Source organism: Lagopus leucura, unplaced genomic scaffold (genome assembly GCF_019238085.1).
Source record: "Lagopus leucura isolate 7727_CA_CO unplaced genomic scaffold, USGS_WTPT01 Super-Scaffold_100045, whole genome shotgun sequence".
NCBI classification, from domain to species: Eukaryota; Metazoa; Chordata; class Aves; order Galliformes; family Phasianidae; genus Lagopus; species Lagopus leucura.
Window position 1 is genome coordinate 2191467 of NW_024962292.1, and position 19538 is coordinate 2211004.

General features: G+C 39.3%; 1 protein-coding gene across 3 annotated transcripts in view; it reads left to right on the plus strand.

The window, feature by feature from the left end:
• TAF4 (TATA-box binding protein associated factor 4) overlaps positions 1 to 19266 on the plus strand; it is a 35926-nt gene extending 16660 nt beyond the window's left edge. Inside the window, exons 3-16 of one of the 3 annotated variants that reach the window (XM_042884792.1) lie at positions 2468 to 2634; positions 3091 to 3210; positions 4309 to 4428; positions 5177 to 5299; positions 6081 to 6170; positions 7194 to 7445; positions 8474 to 8621; positions 8964 to 9078; positions 9713 to 9882; positions 10480 to 10610; positions 11909 to 12034; positions 13704 to 13760; positions 13844 to 13963; positions 17750 to 19266. In XM_042884792.1, the coding sequence (XP_042740726.1) occupies positions 2468 to 2634; positions 3091 to 3210; positions 4309 to 4428; positions 5177 to 5299; positions 6081 to 6170; positions 7194 to 7445; positions 8474 to 8621; positions 8964 to 9078; positions 9713 to 9882; positions 10480 to 10610; positions 11909 to 12034; positions 13704 to 13760; positions 13844 to 13963; positions 17750 to 17917 (1907 nt within the window). In that variant the 3' untranslated portion in view covers positions 17918 to 19266. Of the gene's footprint in view, positions 1 to 2467; positions 2635 to 3090; positions 3211 to 4308; positions 4429 to 5176; positions 5300 to 6080; positions 6171 to 7193; positions 7446 to 8473; positions 8622 to 8963; positions 9079 to 9712; positions 9886 to 10479; positions 10611 to 11908; positions 12035 to 13703; positions 13761 to 13843; positions 13964 to 17749 lie in introns of those variants that run through there. The other 2 variants (XM_042884793.1, XM_042884794.1) reach the window with 2 other exon arrangements.
• The last annotated feature ends 272 nt before the right edge of the window (positions 19267 to 19538 follow it).

Genomic DNA, 19538 nt, shown 5'->3' on the forward strand with positions numbered 1-19538 from the left:
TTCTTTCCTTCTTTCCTTCTTTCCTTCTTTCCTTCTTTCCTTCTTTCATGTGGAGGTTCTCTAGCTGGATGGGGTTACACAGATAATAAAGGGCGTCTGCAAAGGCTACAAAACCTTTTTTTCTCCCCCAACTATTATTGATAGGGATTCTTTCTCCTTAATCTGTGCTAAGGCATGCTGTCTTTCAAAGGAGCAGGAAAGGAGAAGGCATAAAGAAAGCCTGGTTTGTTTGTCTGACATACTGTATGGACTGAGTTCTTTTCATTTCACTGCGTGGTTTTACAAGTTTTATTAATTAAAAATAAGGAAAAGCGCACACAGAACAAAACCCTCTGAAAATGGAAATGCTGTTAGCAAGTAGAATACAAATAGAGTCAAAGAAGACACAATGTAGGGTCATGCTGCTGTGCCATACGGTAATGAACCTTTCCATCCAAATGCTCTCTTGAAAACGAGAGATCCAGGAAGGTCTCCACCACAAGAACACATGAGGTGAGCATGGCATTGGGCAGGAGGACAAGTCTTGTCAGCATAAGGAGCAACACAACTCAGTTCTGCTAAACCTTTATTTGGAGCCGTGATGAACTGCTTGATTCAAACTAAAAAAAAACTAAAATATGAGCCTCCTTCACGATTCTGTTGAGCCTCTAACAAAAATGGTAATTAAAATTTATTTTGATGACTTTTTAATGAGGGACTTGGAAAGAATGCTTGAATGTTCATGTTTGTAGTAGAGAAGATGATTTTGTAGTATACAGATCAGGCTTCGTAGGTAAAAAAGGCAGAGGTACTTAATATAGTGCACAGCAGTGTGTTGGTCAGTGGCAGACCCTCACTTACGGGATGTTAGAAACAGCACAAATTGAAAATAACTGTGTTAAAGTGTGTGAGCACAGTAGAAAAACTACTTACACAGGGATAGGTATGAATGGGGCTTTGTATGAAGAACTTATTTATAATAATTCTGATCCTTGACAAAAAGTTCAGACTTGCCATAGAAATCTCTGCGTGGAGTCAACGTTTGAGTTAACACTGATTGGCTTGCCTGTCTTCTGCTAAAAATTGAACTTTGTTGGTACGTTTTCTAATGCTTTTCTTTTGTCTGATGAGCAGTTGTGCTCTGTTGCTGTGGGCATGCTCCAACTATACATGTAGCTCTGGGAATATTTCATGGTGCTTGCTCTCCAGAGGTAGGCAGCCTTCGTTCTGTGCTTATCTGCTGCCTTTTCTTTCTTCCCATCCACCTTTTGGATGGCATGTTGAATATGCTAGCCCTTGAATATCTTAGGGAACCCCAAAATTGTGGTTTCTGGGAAAGCTTCTTATGGATGTCAATCTACTTGTGTGCACATAACAGCTTCTTTAAGCAAAAGCATTTGTAGTTATATTTGACTTTCTCATTTGCTGGAAACAAAGTGGTAATGAGCTGTACAGTATATTTGTCATTGCCTAGAAAAGAGCTCTCTAATTAGACTTGCACTGTACTCATGTCTTCAGTTATAATAATATTGAAGATTTCCACTGATTGAGTGTTTAGATTCTTCAGCTGATTATTGTGAAACATGACAAAGATGGGCAACAAGAGTTCATCACTGAATATCTCACCTTCATGTGTAGTTTATGGTGGTCGTGCTCTGAGATTGCATGGAAGAGATCTCCACGTGTTTTGGGGGATGTATGTAGACTTTTTATTCATGGACTACTCGAATTCCAGTAGAGCCAGTTGATTTTCATGGTGCAGTTTCCTCCTGTAGTTTTGTTGCTCCGATAGGCTAACCAATTTTGGGTACACAGATTGTTTCCTTAGGTGCCTTTTGCAGAGCTCTTGAGGCTGAGGTGGTGGGGACTGACTGAGATGTGGAAGGAATGAGCCTGGAGAAACTGTTCGCATTGTCCCGGTCCTATCTGTGCTTCAAGAAGAAGAGGCTAGCATCTGAAAATCTGTCTGTTGAAATCTGGTTCCCTACAGCTATCCAGTGGGGTTAAGTGTACTTATCTGAGTATCTGAGTGACTGAGCAGGGAATGACTGCTTCATTTTCTTCTTTATTTTCCTTTTGGGGTGTAGTGTGGCACGGTGCGCTCTGTTGCAGATGCACATGAGAAAAACTATGATTTTATAATCATGTTCATTACTAAATTTGTTATGGGGAAATTAATTTAGAACTTAGATGGTTGTGTTCTTGTTGCTGTTGAAACCTAGTTTTTATTTATTTATTTTTCTGAAAGTAATAGGAGTTTTGCTTAATGGCAAGATTGCTTTAGTTGCAGCGTTTCATAGAACATCTTTCTTAGCAGCAAACAGGTGCATTTTTAAGCTGTTGCCAACTGTAACCTCTCCTTATGGTGTGTTAGGTTGAGAGGGATGCGATTCCACATATACCTAACCTGGACAAAAATCTGAGGAAAATACACTCCTTCACGTTTGAAAAAGGCAGTGTGTTTGTTGACCAGTTTCTTTTTTAACAGGCATGGTCCTCGTGCGTAGTGAGAATGGGCAGTTGCTGATGATCCCTCAACAAGCCTTGGCGCAGATGCAAGCACAGGCACATGCCCAGTCTCAGCCTCAGAATACTATGACTCCTCGACCTGCTACACCTACCAGTGCTCCTCCAGTGCAGATATCAACAGTGCAGGTTAGTTCAGTGACTTGTAGCATTTAAAAAAAACACTGAGATTCCGCCTGAGAAGAATACACCAGAAAGTTCAGCCTGGAGAAGAGAAGGCTCTGGGGAGACCTTGTTGAGCCCTTTTGATACTTAAATGGATCCTATGAACAGGACAGAGAGCTGCTTTTCAAATGGTCTCATAGTGACATGACGGGGGAATGATTTTAAACTAGAGGAGGACAGATTTAGGTTAGATGTCAGGAGGTGGGGGTGGTGAGACACTGGTCTGGACTGCCCACAGGAACTAGGCATGGATGCTTCATTCCTGGAGGTGTTAAAGGCCGGGTTGGATGGAGCCCTGGGCAGCCTGATCTGATGGGTAGCAACCCTGCCCATGACAAGGGAGTGGGAACTAGATGATTTCTAAGGTCACTTTGAACCCAAGCCACTCTGAATATTTTTTTTCTATTCCTCTTTCCCAAGGCACCAGGAACATCTATTATTGCACGACAGGTGACACCAACTACTATCATCAAGCAAGTGTCTCAGGCTCAAACGACAGTGCAGCCCACAACAGCGTTACAGCGCCCTCCTGTTGTGCAGGTAAGCTTGTGGACACAAAATACATGATTGTAAGACATGGTGCAGAAAGTGTGAAGTGATCCATGTGACTTCCAGGCAGCAATTAGAGGATTCAAATGCTATCACCTAAACATCTAATTGTGCTTTCTTTATCCCTGAATGTACAGGATAAGAGTGTACAGGATTATTATCAGTGAGAAAAATGCAGCTTTTGTTATACACCCCGTTAACCTTTTTCCCCTCAGAGCCTTTGCTTCTGTCAGTGATCTTTCCAGGCCCAAGAATGAATGTATCTGAGTCTCACTCATTTACGCTGCTGTTATACTGTAGGAAGAGATCATTCAATCTGTGTATTTTTTCCTCTAATGTGTGCATCACTGTTCTCATTTACTCTGATTATGAAAAACGAGACAAGTTAAATCTTTGTCTCCTTTTTTTGTTTCCCAAATATCAGTAAGGTAGCTTTGGCACCACTTTTCTTGTGGATCTTTACATAAAGAGCAAGTTTACAAAGGTATTGTTGAAGTTTGGAGAGCTAGCTTTGGCTTGATAAATATTGATTGCCAGTGGTAAGTAGGATGTGGGAAGTCTGTCAGTGGGACTTTGTGTGTGAAAAGTTCTTATTTACAATGCTGCTTCTTTAAAGATGGTGATCTTACTTTGAATTACCAAGTTGTCTGTAGAAGCAGAAAAATGCTTTATCCTCCTATTGTTCATTAAAAGACCTGGAGAAGGCTACAGCTCTTGGGTCACTTCTTTTTGTGAAAGTGGCATTTGAAGGAACAAGCCAAAAGGGTTGAACATTGACAGAAGTTACTTACATCAGTTGTGTTGGCAAACAGCTGTATGAGGGTATGCTTGTGTATTTTGCTGCTTAATTCAGTAAGCAGAAATCGTGCAATACTCAAATCGACTTTAGCCATTGCAGTCTCGAATGTGTAGCATGTTGTGCCATCTGGTGGCTCTTTCTTTCCACTGCAGCAGAAAGTGGATTATCCTTTTGCAGTAGCTGTGAAAGAGGGGCTACTGTCCTGTGGCTTGGTTTGTTTGACAGATCAGGAAGCAATCGTGTTTTAATATATTCCAAGTACAGTAATCTTATGTTTGTGTTCTCTGCAGCCTCAGATTGTTCTGGGTGGTACTGCACAAACAACTACGTTGGGGGCAGCAACAGCTGTACAAACTGGAACTCCTCAGAGAACAGTGCAAGGAACAACAGCAACGTCCACTGCTGCCACAGTAAGCTATTGAGTGCTTTTAGAATCAATTCTGCTGCATTTCTGTATGTGCAGCTATACACACACATAGCCTCTGATAAAGTGGAAGGCAGTAAAGATGTAGGAGTTGTGTTATCTACTGGTCTTGGAGAAAAGGAGTAAAATTTTAAGCAGCACCATATAATTTATTAAGTGTGAAACGAAGAGCACTTGAATTTTGAGAGCTGCCAAAGTGTAAAATTTATTTCTGTAATGGCTTTTAAAGTATTCCTTTCTTAAAAACCATGAGTTACGTATTCGTGGGAATGTGTATCATTTGACGTAGCAGAAAGGAATCAGCATGAGAAGGGGTAAGAAGCTGACACTGACTTGTTCAAGATACTTGTTTATAGGACTGTGCAGCAGGGAGAACCAGAGTGCACTGTGCTGTGTGCTGGGAAGAGGAGCTTTGCTATTTGTTGCTCTTCTGCAGTGCCTATTTTCACGTAATTTTCATTCATAAAATACTTTGCATTTCCTAGTTTTATTGAGAATCAGAATTTTTTATATTCTGATAACAAAAATGTAAAAAAGGTGTGTATTTATAAAGCAAAAAATTTATTTCAGTTTTATTATTTTCTACGTGGCAGAGACCCTGAATTTATAGATAGTATTATTTTGTGATGAACTGAGAGAAGGACTTGATTTCTCTGAGTTTGTAGTCAAAGTAATTGTTATAAAGAGTTCAGCATCCTTTGTTTGCTTTCTTCACCCTTGTCCCTTTTTAACAGGAAACAATGGAAAATGTGAAGAAATGTAAAAACTTTCTATCTACATTAATAAAACTGGCATCATCTGGAAAACAGTCTTCAGAGACCGCAGCTAATGTGAAAGAATTGGTACAGAACCTACTGGTAAAAAAAGTTCAAAAGAAACTTTTTTGTGGGATAGCAGTATGTGGGCCAAGTCAGCTCAAAGCTTTTCTTATGATGAGGAGAAAGATCTTAAAATAGCAGAAAAATGAAACTGAAAAAAGTTTTTCTGAGTTAAAATATATGCATGAATTTTTATTTGAAGCTTGAAAAGCAGACGTTCTTGCTTATGTTCTCATGAGAACTTACCCATGGCACTCATTAATCTATAGTAGTTGACTTAGGTGAGTTAAATTTAAGTTGCAAATAGTGCAGATATGAAGTCTTTAAATTCAACAATTTTTATTGATAAAACAGAGAACAAAAAGATGAATTGTGTACTTCAGGGAAGGCAGTTCACAGCTGGCACGATGGTTCAGTGTAGGAAGCTGCAAACTTTTACATAAACGTAATAGCTGAAGCTAATGTTAAAGCTGGACGTAATTAATATTTATGAATGAGTTTTTATTTCTGTATTACTACTGCTCAGTGTAGGTGGTAGTGACTTTTAATTTAAGATGAAGTTGTGTATTCCAGGTGTTATCACACAGTAACTAGAAGTAGTCTCAAAATCAAATCTTGAAATGTGTCTTCCTATGAGGAATCTACAACTGCTTTTGTGAGAGACAGCTTCATTCAAAGATTGTTACTGTGATGAAACTACTGATAAGTAAAATAGTGGAGAATGATTAAAAACTACTAATTTTCAATAGATTTAGTATTTCTCTTCTTTTGGTGTTGAAGAATTTAATTTCTGCAATTTCATCCGTTTTTCTTTTTGAAGGATGGAAAAATTGAAGCAGAAGATTTCACCAGTAGGCTCTACAGAGAACTTAATTCTTCACCTCAACCTTACCTTGTGCCTTTTCTGAAGGTAATGTGTGTTCACTACACCTCCTGGTTATCTACTTGCAGCAGTGAGCACAAGCATATCTTCTGCCACTACAAGAATTCCAAGAGGGTGTAGATGGAGTTTGAAATGGTACCTGGTTAGGCTTCTGCTCTCTTAAAATAATGTTTTTTGTCTCCTGGTTCCAGAAGTTTGTTAATATAATTCATTGGCATAGTCAGTAGGTGGCTGTTTTAAGAAATCTGAGAAGTGAGGGTTTGCTTCCTATGACTTATGAACTGTTTCTTTCCATAGCTCCAAGCCTAGGAGTTGATTTATTATGGTTTCTGAAAAATAGGGATTGAATGAGAGAGAAAAGCCGACCTTCTGGACAAACTCACACTCTTACGCTTCTGTGCGTGTTTGTGTGGATAAACAGGAAGGTTGTCATCTCTAAATAATACATGCAATCTGTCATAAACTTTATAGTCATTGGACACAGCTCAAAATAATTTTTATTCCGAAACGTTTTCTACCTGAAAAATCAGAGAAGGTACAACAGCCCTTTATGGTAAGAGTATATCTTGACTAATGTATGATTAAGGGATGCATTTATAGTTGTAGGTGTGTGTTGACGTTTCTGGGGTCTTAAATGCTTGTTCATACTTGAGCTATTCACAGGGACAAATTGTTACCATACAGAAATAGCTAATGTAAGTAAAACACTGCAGTCGTCTAATCCATCACATCTTATAGCTTGGTGTATGTAGTTAGGAATGCAGTCAAGGAAGGCAGTGTGAGCTTAGGCTGCTAAATATGTTAAGGTTTCTAGGTGGGCTCAATGTGCCCAGTTTCTACAACTAAAGGTGCTGCTGCTCTGTCTAGCTTAAAGTGGGAAGTGGCATGGTATTTCTGTGTGCTGCTATCCTGTTTTCTTTTCTAATGTAGAAGTGCATGCATCCTGTTACAATGAACTAAAATTAAATGAATTGCTGTTTATGATTAACATTTTCTTTTGTGATATAGGATTAAAATACTCAAGCAAATTCTTTCCTTTCCTCTTTTTAGAGGAGTTTACCTGCCTTGAGACAGTTAACACCAGACTCTGCAGCTTTCATTCAGCAAAGTCAACAGCAGCCAACAACGCAGCCAACAACGCAAGCAACAACTGCACTTACAGCAGTGATGCTCAGCCCTTCAGTTCAGCGCGCAGCAGGGAAGGCAACTGCAACTGTAACAAGTACTCTACAGCAACCTGTAATCAGCCTAACTCAGCCTACACAAGTTGGTGTTAGTAAACAAGGACAGTCGACACCACTGGTACGTAAGTTGAAGTGTGTCATCTGTTGCTGAACAGGTGGTTTCTCAGAGTGCAGTGACTTGACAGGTTGATTGTTTAATTCAGTCGAAGGTCTTTGACCATTTTTTTAAGGGTAGCTGCTAAGGAGGAGAACAATATATATAATTTAAAATCCAATTTGATTAAAGTACTGTATTTCCTGTTTTAACAAAAAATGCTGGCAGATTTTCTCAATTACTGCATAGCCATGAAAGCAGTATTATGGAGGAATTTTCATTTTCTATTTCATAAGTCTAATGACAAATTCTTTCTCCTGTTCTGGAATAAAAATTTAGATCTGTATGTAAACTTTCATGAAAACCAGGTAAGAGTAGTATCATGTGCACACCACCTCTTAATATCTTCTTGTAGCAAAACAGTGCCTCCACATAAGTTTTTTTGGGGATAGGTATTGACTAATGTGCACAATTGAATTGCTGTGATTTCTTGCTACTTAGTATATGAGCACTTACCATTCATCTGAGCTTCTCTATCCATACACTTTTGCAAGAAATGGAAAGTAGAGATCACTGTGGTCAATTTGTAAATATTCAGTGCAACCAAAAAGAAGGGGGGAAAAGAAGGCAGCCTAGTACAAAGCTACACAGCTGTGGCTTACGCTGATTCTGGATGAAAACAGTATAAGTAAAACCAGCTGAATTAACTGTACCAAGTTGCTATTATTTCTAGTTCTTAAATCTGTTCAGACAGATGCAATTTGCCTCTGTTTTTCTAATGTAGAAAACATCTTTGTGATTATAGATAGAGTTCTTAAACAGAAATAGGGGGTTTTCTGCTGGTTTGTTTGTTTTTTTTTTTGGTCACAGAAAGTGGGTTATTAATTTTTTTTCAACCAAGAATGGTTTCATTTTAAAGAAACTTGAATACCTTAACATGTGCTGAACCTAGATGGACGAACGGATGTGTTGGTTGTTAGGCTTTGTTTTTCCCACCTGATTCTTAGCCCTAGTTGTTTCAGATTTGTTTACAGGTTCTTTTCTTCCTACAGGTTATTCAACAGCCTCAGAAAGCAGGGACGTTGATAAGGCCCCCACAGGTAACGTTGACACAGACACCGATGGTAGCACTGCGGCAACCACACAGTCGTATTATGCTCACTACTCCTCAGCAAATTCAACTGAATCAACTTCAGACAGGTAGGAGGTCACCTGATATGTGCCGTTCTGATAGCATTCAGTTGGTTTGCTTAGCATCACTTTTGAGGTGCCACTGGTGCACTATTGCAGCACTGCTAAAATCTTCAGTGCGTAGTGTAGTGGCTGGGGGTGCACGCGTGCAGGGCAGTGTTTGTAGCCAGAGAAAATGTGTGGGTGCTGGAATTGTATGGGAGGGCACTGCTCTAGGTGGGTGAGATGCTGACAGAAATTGTTGAGGCAAAATCTTTGTGCCAGGCGTATTGTCATTATTACCTGTGACTGGCTTGTAAATCTAAACTCTGACGCAAATTTGATGTACAAATCTTGTCTGTTTTCCTGCAGTACCTGTGGTAAAACCAACAGTATTACCTGGAAACAAAGCTATAGCCACTGTTTCAACACAAGTAGCTGCTGCTCAGAAGAATAAACTGAAAGAACCTGGGGGAGGTTCTTTTAGGTGAGGAACCATGTGCTCATTTGTACTCATACATACTGCCTGGGCAGCCTGCAGAACTTAGTGGGAACCTGTCCATGTACTCTAGTGGTGCTGAATCAGGCTAGGTAAATGCCCAAGAACTGAAAATTGATTTTCTGTAGCCAGATTTGTTCCTTAAAGACTTGTACAAACAGCTGTGGACATGCTTGTGCCAGATTGGTTTTATCATTTACCTGGCACTAAGGGTAAATATTTAAACTCACAAACAATTCTTGTCTGAACAAGCAAATAGAATTAATTCCTCTGCACCTTCCAACTCTGCTCAGATTGTTTGGATGTACAGCCTGTTTTACAATGATGAGAGCAGTTTATTGTTATTTGTGGTGGTGATGTATCTAGTCTCTTGTTTCTTAAGGTACCAAAATGTTGCATAAGAAAAGATATTGAGAAAAACAGTTAGGAAATGCAAAATGACAGAAATGCTCCTCTTTGGAATCCAATGATGTTAGTTTAATTTTAGCACATAATAAAAGCAAAAATGAAATGGAATATTCAGATTCATTATGGAACTCATTATGTGCAGCCGTGGTTTTGTAGCAGTGTGTGTAGATATAAGTGTAAATTTAATGGTTGTAATGAATTTTCCTTTCTTAAGGGATGACGATGACATTAATGACGTTGCATCAATGGCTGGAGTCAACCTGTCAGAGGAAAGTGCTCGGATATTGGCAACAAACTCGGAGCTGGTGGGCACGTTAACAAGGTCTTGTAAAGATGAAACCTTCCTCTTCTCGGCACCTTTACAAAGAAGGATATTAGAAATAGGTATGCTGATGTTTCTGGAGATTTAATAAGCACATTTCACCAGTGCTGTGTTCAATGAAAGGCATTTTCCGTACAAATTAATTTGAGTAGTTCTAAAGTTGTTAGAGCAGTTGTCTTTTTGTGTAATTGGGTGCTTGTAGGTGATCGTTCAGCTTATGAAAGTGGAATGGTGTGAAGAATAACAAAGCTATAGAAGTATGGCAGTTTAACACTAAAATTACGGTACCTGGTTAAAACTGACTGTATAAAATCATACAGCAACAAAAATAATGAAATTTGTTTGGAAAAAAAGATAAATCCAGGAGCTACTTTATCATGTTTACTTACAAGTCTACAAGTGATAGAATAACAAAAGGCCTTCTTCAGTTACTTGTTTTGCTGTAGCATGCAGCATTTCTGAGTAGTCACAAGCTTTGCTAGGCTAAACTTGGGTGTATACCATTTCCTATCTAATGCTTATTTTCATACATGCATGAAAGCCTCGCTTTGCCAAGCGTTTACGTTTCCATGATAGACATTGGCCATGATGTTTAACTGAATTGTGTAAGTAGTATTGTTAATTGTTATTTTTTCTATAACTTTTTGCTCTGATCATAGGTAAAAAACATGGAATAACAGAAGTCCATCCTGACGTAGTTAGCTATGTATCACATGCTACACAACAAAGACTACAAAACCTCGTGGAAAAACTATCAGAGACTGCTCAGCAAAGGAATATTTCTTATAAGGTAACTGCTTAATTGCACAAATCACACTGCACACAGTGTGCTGTTATGTGCATGTGTTCGATGTTCTTCATTCTCTAAAGTTAGGCAGTTTATTGTCTCTGATTCATCTTACACTAAGATATTAATGTATCTGGATGACTAGTAGGCTTCAGCTTGCACGTGTAAATTGTTTTTAAAACAAATGTAGATGAACTATTCCTACCACTTAATTATATCAAATGTGTAAAATCTGAGTGATTGTACAATGGGAGAGGCAGATAAAAGATGTGATTTGTTGTTGTTCACCACACCCCAGCATTGTGTGCTGTCTGGTAAAGGTCAGTCAGCATCAAGTCTCCCAGAGCAAAGCTGAGTGATGTGATAGATGAGTTCTTCGTCTTTCATTTCCTTTCTTCAAGTGTACAGCAACATTGCCAGCTACCTTTTTGATCTCCAATTGAAGCTACCTGAAGGAGCTGTTCTCCAGAAGCCTTTTTTGTGTGCTTAGTGATGATATAATTGTAGAACCCCTGTGTTCCTTTGTTTCTGGAGTTCTATCTATATGGGCCCACCGGGCACTGGGAGGAAAGTAATTGTTGAACATATATTAATATTTCCTTTCAAGGAAATATTCTTTGACTGCTCTGACCCTCCAAAAAGGGATACTGTGAGTTATAGAAGTCCAGCTCTACAACTGCCCTAGCAAGAAGATGCAGCCAAATCTAGTATTGAGGCTTACATCAATTTATATCCTTCCCTCCTCCCATTGCCAGCACATAGGAAGCATATCCTCTACTCCTTTTGATGGTAGCTAATGTTAAATGAGTAGGGAAGCTAATGTTAAATGAGTAGTTTCCTTTGTAGGGAAACAAGTGGCTGAATATAAAACGAGCTACTGAGTTTTACCTGCTTTTCAATCACCCGGCTGTGTTGTATTAGAAGGAGTTGCTTGCATCTGTTAATGCTGCTGGGATCAGTGAGGGACTAAGGAGCACTGCTCTGAATTCTCAGGACTGCTGTCTGACAGATGCATATGCTTAATAGATGCAAATAGAAGAAAAAAGAATCTCTAAAATATGTTTGTGAAGGTAAAACGCTGATGGTATTAATGTGGAAGTCAAAGTCTGATGAATTCACAAAATAGAACAAAATGCTTTTAAGAGCTGGTTTGACTGGTGTAAACACACACTTGCTGTTTGGTTGAAAAGGACAAAGTGAACAGTTGAGATTTAAATGTATATGTTCTTCTCCAGTACAGTACAAGCTAACAGCTTTGTTTTTAAGATATGTAATGAGGAACATATTTGCCATGTTTTCAGGATGATGAAAGATACGAACAAGCAAGTGACGTTCGGGCACAGCTCAAGTTCTTTGAACAACTTGATCAAATAGAGAAGCAGCGTAAAGATGAACAAGAAAGGGAAATTTTAATGCGTGCAGCAAAGGCAAGTGCTTGGATTTCACACACATTTGCAAATTGTCTTCCTTTTTTTTTTTTTTTTTACGTCAAAAGTGCAGAATTTCTTCTCTTTGTAAAGGACATCCAGTGAAGGAAAGACTGATTTTCTGAGGTGGAACATGATGAGGGCTGTATCTGTAGGTACAGCTCTGTGCTGCTTTCCACAGAAAGGGCAGCTGCTGTGCCTTTCTCATTGCATTTCCCCAAATTTAGTAGGCCCTCCAAGCCAGTCTTTGTGCTTTTCACTGTGGAAAAAGGCTAATTTTATTGCTTGGTTGTATTCCTAAATTATATGCAATAGAGAAGTTACCAGTGTTTTGGGGAATAGAGTTCAGAAACGTTCTGACAAATAGAAGAAATGTAATTAATAGGAAGCAGTTGATGTAAGCACTGCACTTTTTGGTTGTACTTGGTGACCCAAATATAGGATGAATGTGACTACCTAGGAAGGAGCACAATTCACAAAACAACCTAGGATTTCTGTTATGGTAAGGTAGGAGTTGATGACATCAAAACTGGTTAGTGCAATGTTTGCACATAAGACGTCAGCAAACATTTCAGTTGGTTCCTATTTATTACACTTGAGATGGAATACTCTGTCCAGGAGCCCTATGGCAGGTAGATTTCTGAAGGAAAGCAATTTACAAGTCTAGAAAATGTGACCTATGAAGTAAGAAAAGATTTTATACATTCTTTTCAGAAGAGGGAAGACTGGGGTGAGATACATGTAAATCACTGCACTTACTCTATGAAACAGTAATTTGCATGTTCTTATAATTTCCTGTGTTTGTGGCACCTGGAGTGCAGCAGGAAAGACCTTGGTTAATCGTGAGGAAAAGCTTAACGTTTGAAGGATGCTTGAGTATTGAATTAGAATAATTTATTTTGTTGTATGGGATTGAAAACACCATTTGTTTGGATACACGTGGTATTGCTGTGTGAGGAGTATGAATGAAAGACTGTCTTGAGTTTCTTCCCATTTTCTGTTTGTTTGACTTCTTGGAAAAAAGCAGAAAACTAGAAGCAAAGAGAGCTGATACACATATCCCCAAAAACACAACCAAAGGCAGTGCCTTAATATCATCAGACTATAGAGTTTACTGAAATAAGGCATTCTGTTACTTCTAAGAATATGGAATACGATGGGCAGGTGGTGATGCTTGAGGTCCGTTGGCCACTTAAGTGGCCTTCTGTTCAAATGGCAGCTTGACCATTTGTAGGCACAGCAAATAATGTTCTTACCAACCATGTGGTTGTATGTATGGGAGGAATTCTTCTGAAAGGTAAAGGTGTGATTCCTTTTTGAGATTCAGAGTTGTGCGTATGTTGTGCCTCATAGTGGTTTTCTTTAGGCATAAATGTGTGCTGTTCCTTTCCTGTTTTTAACAAAGCTGAAGAAGGGGGGGTGCTTTCTCAAAAACAATTACCTGAAGCTAAGAAATGGAAAAATGTTTTTAATTTCTAAGAATGATTTTCCTTCCCTGTCTCTTCTCCAAAAGTGATAGGTAGCTACTTTCCACTTCCCATGGGAGTTAAGAAAAGCCTTCATATGCAGTATAAGACATATCCTCTTTTAACTGCTTTTGTAAATTAATTGATTTTTCTTTTTCTTTTTCTTCCCTGACCTGTCCGTGTTCGTCATTTTATCAACACAGTCTCGATCCAGGCAAGAAGATCCAGAACAGCTTAGGCTGAAACAGAAGGCCAAGGAGGTAAGTGTTTCACTTTAAGGTTAACTTTTATTTGGAAAATTTAAAGGAAAAATAATTAATGGTCCTCTTTCTGGCAAATGCAGATGCAGCAACAAGAGCTAGCACAGATGAGACAGAGGGATGCCAACTTGACTGCATTAGCTGCAATTGGCCCAAGGAAGAAAAGGAAAGTGGATTCACCGGGATCTGGATCAGGGACAGAGGTATGGTGTAATTGCAGTTCTTGGTTTTGCTGCACCACTCCACTGTAAAAGACTTTTTTTCAGAGCTCTCTTCCCTCGTGTGTGGAAGTTTCTGAGTAGCAGAATTGTATTTTGAATGTGTTCAGATTTTCTTTCTCCAGGGCCAGGATTAATTTTTAGCATCGATGCAATGACATGGGGAGTAAAACTGAGTGATGTTCCCTGTTCTGTGGGACCTGGGGCATGTTAGAAAGCAGTTGCTGTTTGCTCAAGTCTGTGCCTTTTTGGACCGCCACGGATTTGGAAGAGATTGTTATAATTGTAGCCAAACTGATTAAGTAATAGCACAGCCTAATTAATGCCTTTAGTGAGGTGGCTGAAGTGATAGAGTTGAATCACTAGGAGCTTCCAATTATAGGAAGTTGCCTAATTTATTTCATCATCATTGATTGGCCTTAGTTTTAGGATTTCTGCAGCAGATCAGTTGGACAATTTCTGTGTGATTGTGGTGCTCACCTACATCCTTTGATATCTCACAACTTAATCTAGCCTTTTGAAGATTAAAAAAGTCTCTTCTGACAAAGTTATCAGTATGCTCAATACTTGATTGGTTTAATGTTCATTTAATTTCAGGTAGATTGATAAACTATCTGCAGTATTTGTAAACAAGTTAATGAACATGATATGATATAAAATTGCTTTGTGCATGGAAGACACTGAATATAGGGTTTCTCTAATGCTTAAAAAGGACTTGTTATTAACAGGACCAAAAGCTCTGTTTTCATAATTTGAGGTGTTTTCCCTGCAGAATTTATCTGATAGCAAGTGACAGGATAGTAATAATTGAATAATTCTGCTTGTGAATGAGCATCCCACATTTTTGCTGCTGAGGCAGTTTCAGCTGTAAAGAAGCTCTGTTTCAGGATAGTTCACCTCGTTTTATATTGAGTCGTTAACAAATTCCCGAATTAAAGTTTTGTAAATGCAGTTTAAAATTAGGAAGTTTGCAGACTGTGGCCCTGAGATCAATACTGGTATAAATGATGTGGCCTCTGAGCAGTACACTGAAATCTCCCGGGGTGTTCCTGTGGCATTGCCTGCTCAGCTGTGCAGCAGTGTCAATAGGCTGTTCGTGTCACTTGGGTTATGAAATGTGTTTCATATCTGCTGCGAACGCTTGTTTGTGTTTCATCTCAATCTGACTAATTTAGTTATCCTAGATTAATCGCTTACTGGTTAACCAATTAACCACAGGTTTCCAGGAAATCTAATTTTTTGTCGTTTAATTAAGAACCAGCTGCTTTTGATCTGATAAACTCACAGCTGTGCTTCTGCTGCTGTGTCACTTGACATTTTTAAATTGAGCTCCACTTGTCGCCGTTTGTGTGCAGTTTGTAGCTAAGGCATATTACAAGAAGTGTGGAAAATAAGGTTTGTCATTACTTAGACACAGATTTGTAAATGTAAGCTTTTGATGTCTCAGAATGCTGAATCTTAATTTTGTGTAAAATCACCTCTAAGTAATAACTGTACTGTTTCAAAATCAACACAACAGGCTGCTGTCATTTTTGCAATCTTATGTCCACTTGATTCTATTGACAGTTATGAGAAAGGTGCTTAACTCATTCTGTGCCTACAGGAGTAGCAGTTACCTCTCTTTATAATGGCTCCCAAAATGTCTATTGGTTTGAAGTGGTCTATGTAATAAAATGAGGATTGAGCCTCTCCTAATGCAGCAGAGGGTTGTTAGGGCAGTATGGTAAGGTTGCAGTTGGACTTGATGATCTTTAAGGTCTCTTCCAACCTGAGCAATTCTGTGATTCTAAGGAATATTTGAAAGACAAAAATAAAAGAACCCCACCCAGCCTTTCTTACTATAGACCTTTTATTCCTAACTTGTATGTATCTGACACTTAGCATCCAATGCTGTCCTGCATCCAGTGTCCATTGAAGTAGATAGAAAATAAACACAAATGTTGTGTAAGTGCTTTAAAATGTGCCTTTGGAAATCTGGCCTTTAAGCAGTGCAGAGGGCTTGTAGGCTCGACAAGTGATGTGCTTGCTGTGAGTGGTGAGGTGCTGGCACAGCTGCCCAGAAGCTGTGGATGCCCCTGGAGGTGTTCAAGGCCAGGTTGGATGGGGCCCTGGGCAGCCTGGTCTGCTATTAAATGTGAATGTTGGTGGCCCTGCGTGTGGCAGGGGGTTGGAGATTCATGATCCTTGAGGTCCCTTCCAACCCTGGCCATTCTGTGATTCAACTCCATTGCTGGTGGTGTGCTGCAGTGACAGCACCTTCCAACACAGGGTTAGGTTGGTTCCTCAGTTGTGTGCACCAAGAATCAGCATACAGATGTGACATGTAGAGGACTGCATGGGTGTGTGTCTCAGCAGCTTGTTCACATGGCTCTTGTGCTACTGTACTACTCTTGCTTTCCTCAGGTCTACGGTGTTCTTGGAACACTTCTTTTGATGCTCCAGAACGCCAGGCAATGGACTTCTGGTGTCAGCTGGTTTTTAAAATTCATGGAGAAAAGAGTAGCAGACCATTCTAGTGAATGAAATTGGAGGTGAAAAAAATGTATCTATAAGCAAGCCATGGAAATGGTCTGTTTCCAGTCACGCCACATGTATGATTTCTTCTCATGCACAAAGAGCAAAGTATCTCCAACGGGCAGCTGCTGAAAGTATCCCGGGCTTGTAAAGCTGGAGCTGAAAGTTGGTTTTTGGTCTCTTTGTGCCATCTGCTGGCGGCTGTGCTCACTGCTGCCGTTCTGTTGTGCCGGGAGATGAGGAGCAGCGCTGCGCCTCGGTTGCTGTGCTGCATCGCTGCCCGACAGGGCGCTGGGTGCACGTGTTGGAAGACTCAGTGATACATCCATATCTGTCTCTATCTGCTGAAAGAGACAGTCTGTTACTGTAGACAGCGTTCTTGCTGGATCTCATGGCATTTAAAGCACTGTGGGATTTCCTTGCTTACGTAAAGGAAAGCATAAAAAACAGATAGGAGTTGTATTAATCACCTGTGTCCTCTCACAGCTGTGATTTCTCTTCTGCAAGTGAAAATTCGACTCAGCTGTAGCAGAGTTGCTCTATCAGCTTGGTTAGGAGTCCACCTGCATGTAAACAGCTGAAGAAGGGCTGTGGCATGTCTAAACATCTCTAAAGAAATCTTGTGGTCTTTCTGCTGTTTTTCTTGTTCTTTTTTTTTCTGAAGTAACAAATAATGCTTTACTTGTGGCAGATGACCAGTGTGTACCAGAGGGATAAACGTTGCCAAATGATAGACAGGAATTCAGAGATGGTTAGAGAATGTCTGCTGGTGTCCAGAATAGCTGCTGCTTAATATAATCCTGAGCTTGGTCCCAGCTGTCGTCAGCAACAGGCAGAGCTGGTGGCACTCTGCTGTGAAGATCAGGGGAGATCAAGGGTGTGATTGGAGACCTCCCAGCCCCGTGGATGGGTGCAATTCCCAGTTCTGAAAGAGCTGCAGGGCGAGGGTCTGTACAAACACTGAGGCTTTTTGTTTGCTTTGCTTTGTGGGATTGCCTTACTACAGACAGAAGCAGCTTTTTGGTATGGTTTGTTCGTTTGTTTAATTTGAATTATGTTAAGCATCACCGGTAGCATTTAATTATTGAACTGCAGGTAATAAAACGCTAATTAAGAAATGCCTAAGTTGATAGCGTGCACCGTCTGCGAGCTGCCTGGACGTCCTCCGCTGGCTCTCATCTTGTGTTTTCTGTGCGAAGCTCTGCACTGAGTGTGGCCACAGACCTGTTCTGATGCTTCTGCTCTTTTCCTCCCCAGGGATCTGGTTCGAGTGCAGCAGTCCCAGGCAGCTCTGGAGTTGGAACAACCAGACAGTTTACGCGACAAAGGATAACGCGGGTGAACCTCAGGGACCTCATATTTTGTTTAGAAAATGAGCGAGAGACAAGCCATTCACTATTGCTATATAAAGCATTCCTTAAGTAAAGTGGAAAAGATCAAGGTATTTTTGACGGAGAGCCGCCTGGGGACATTTTTTTATATATTTGCAGATTTCGCCTTTTTGTAACAAGCAAATGGGATATTGTTTGAAAAACAGCCACCTCTTTACATGGAACAGTTTTATATTCCTGTTTATAAATAAACTCTTCAGTGTGAGAGAAAATACGTTTCTGTAACAGTGAGGATACTTACAAGGCCTGTGGATACTATAAAAGGACAATTAAACTTTAACTCATCTCTTGATTGAGTGGCCTTCTTGCCAAACAAGCCATATATAAAGACTGATGGAATCGTTTAGCAAATAACTAGCTACCCTGTCAGCCCTGTAGCAGTTTTGACATTAATTGTGCGTTTCAGTTCAGTTTTATTCAACTCAATCAGTTATATAGGCATATGTCTACAGCAGATGACCTCATTTCATTTAGCTTGGTTTTTTTGAACAGTCAGTTAGCAAAGCAAACTGATTTTTTTAAGGATATTTATCTTTCCCCCAAATGTTCCAAATCTAGAGGGATATACAGTTAATTTTAAACATAACCTCAATTTTAATCACATTATTGCTTATTAGAGGCCCTGAAATCCCGTAAAGGAGGGTTACTTCTGAATGTTTTAGCAGCATCTGTAAAAATGCATTTTATTTGCTATAGTTTGTAAAGCTGTAAAGTTAAAAAAGGAAAAAAAGGAAAAAAAGAGAAACCTTTTCAGCATAAATATATTTTACTTGCACTGTGTTTTTTAGCTAAAGTGAAAGCTTAGATTAAATAAAATCGAAGTTGAGAGGAATCATCAGTGTGAATCAAGTGTTGAAAAATGGTTGGTGTATTTTGTCAGTAATTGTACATAATTTTTGGCACATAACATAAAAATGGCTATGTAAACTATAATTATTTTGCTAAAAGACTGTATGCAAGCTGTGGGCCTACTTTAAAGATGTCCAGAGCAAAGTCCCTTCTTTGTACCTATTTTTTTATTACAAATATACTAATTGGTTCTTTATATTTTCAGAGGTTATTGTATTAAATTGTCTATTGATAGTACTTTTATGACTGTAAATACTTTGGCTTTCTTTGTGTGACCTCTCATGGTAGAATTTAACTCTCTTGCGTGTAAACTGAATGCTGATCAGTATTTTTATCAACACCTGACAACTGTTACACCCCTTTCATTTTGTCTTTTAGGAAATCCTGTCTTTCCATTTTTTTTTCATGTAAATTTTGCACAGTTACTTGTTCATATGTAAATATTTACTTTCAAAAATGAAGTTTTTAATTGCTATTGTTTTATATAGGATTGAAAGAAAATTAACTCCTTTATTAAAAACAAATTTATCTGTATTTGCTAATGTATTTTTCTCTCTGAATCTTTTCTCCTCTTGAATTTATTTTTCTTGGTACAGTAAAAGTTGGGGCTGCCCGAGGGGATGCTGTTTGCTAAAGATGCACTTTGGTTTCTTATTGTTTTGTTTTGTTTTGGAGGTGTGTAACTTGCTCCATCTGGAAGCATCGTTATTGGCTTGGGGATCTCAGATGGAGGCCAATGGCTCGTGGGGTGTTTTGTGCTTGGTTTTTAAGTGGGGAAACTTTTTGAAGAGATCCTGAGAAGTATT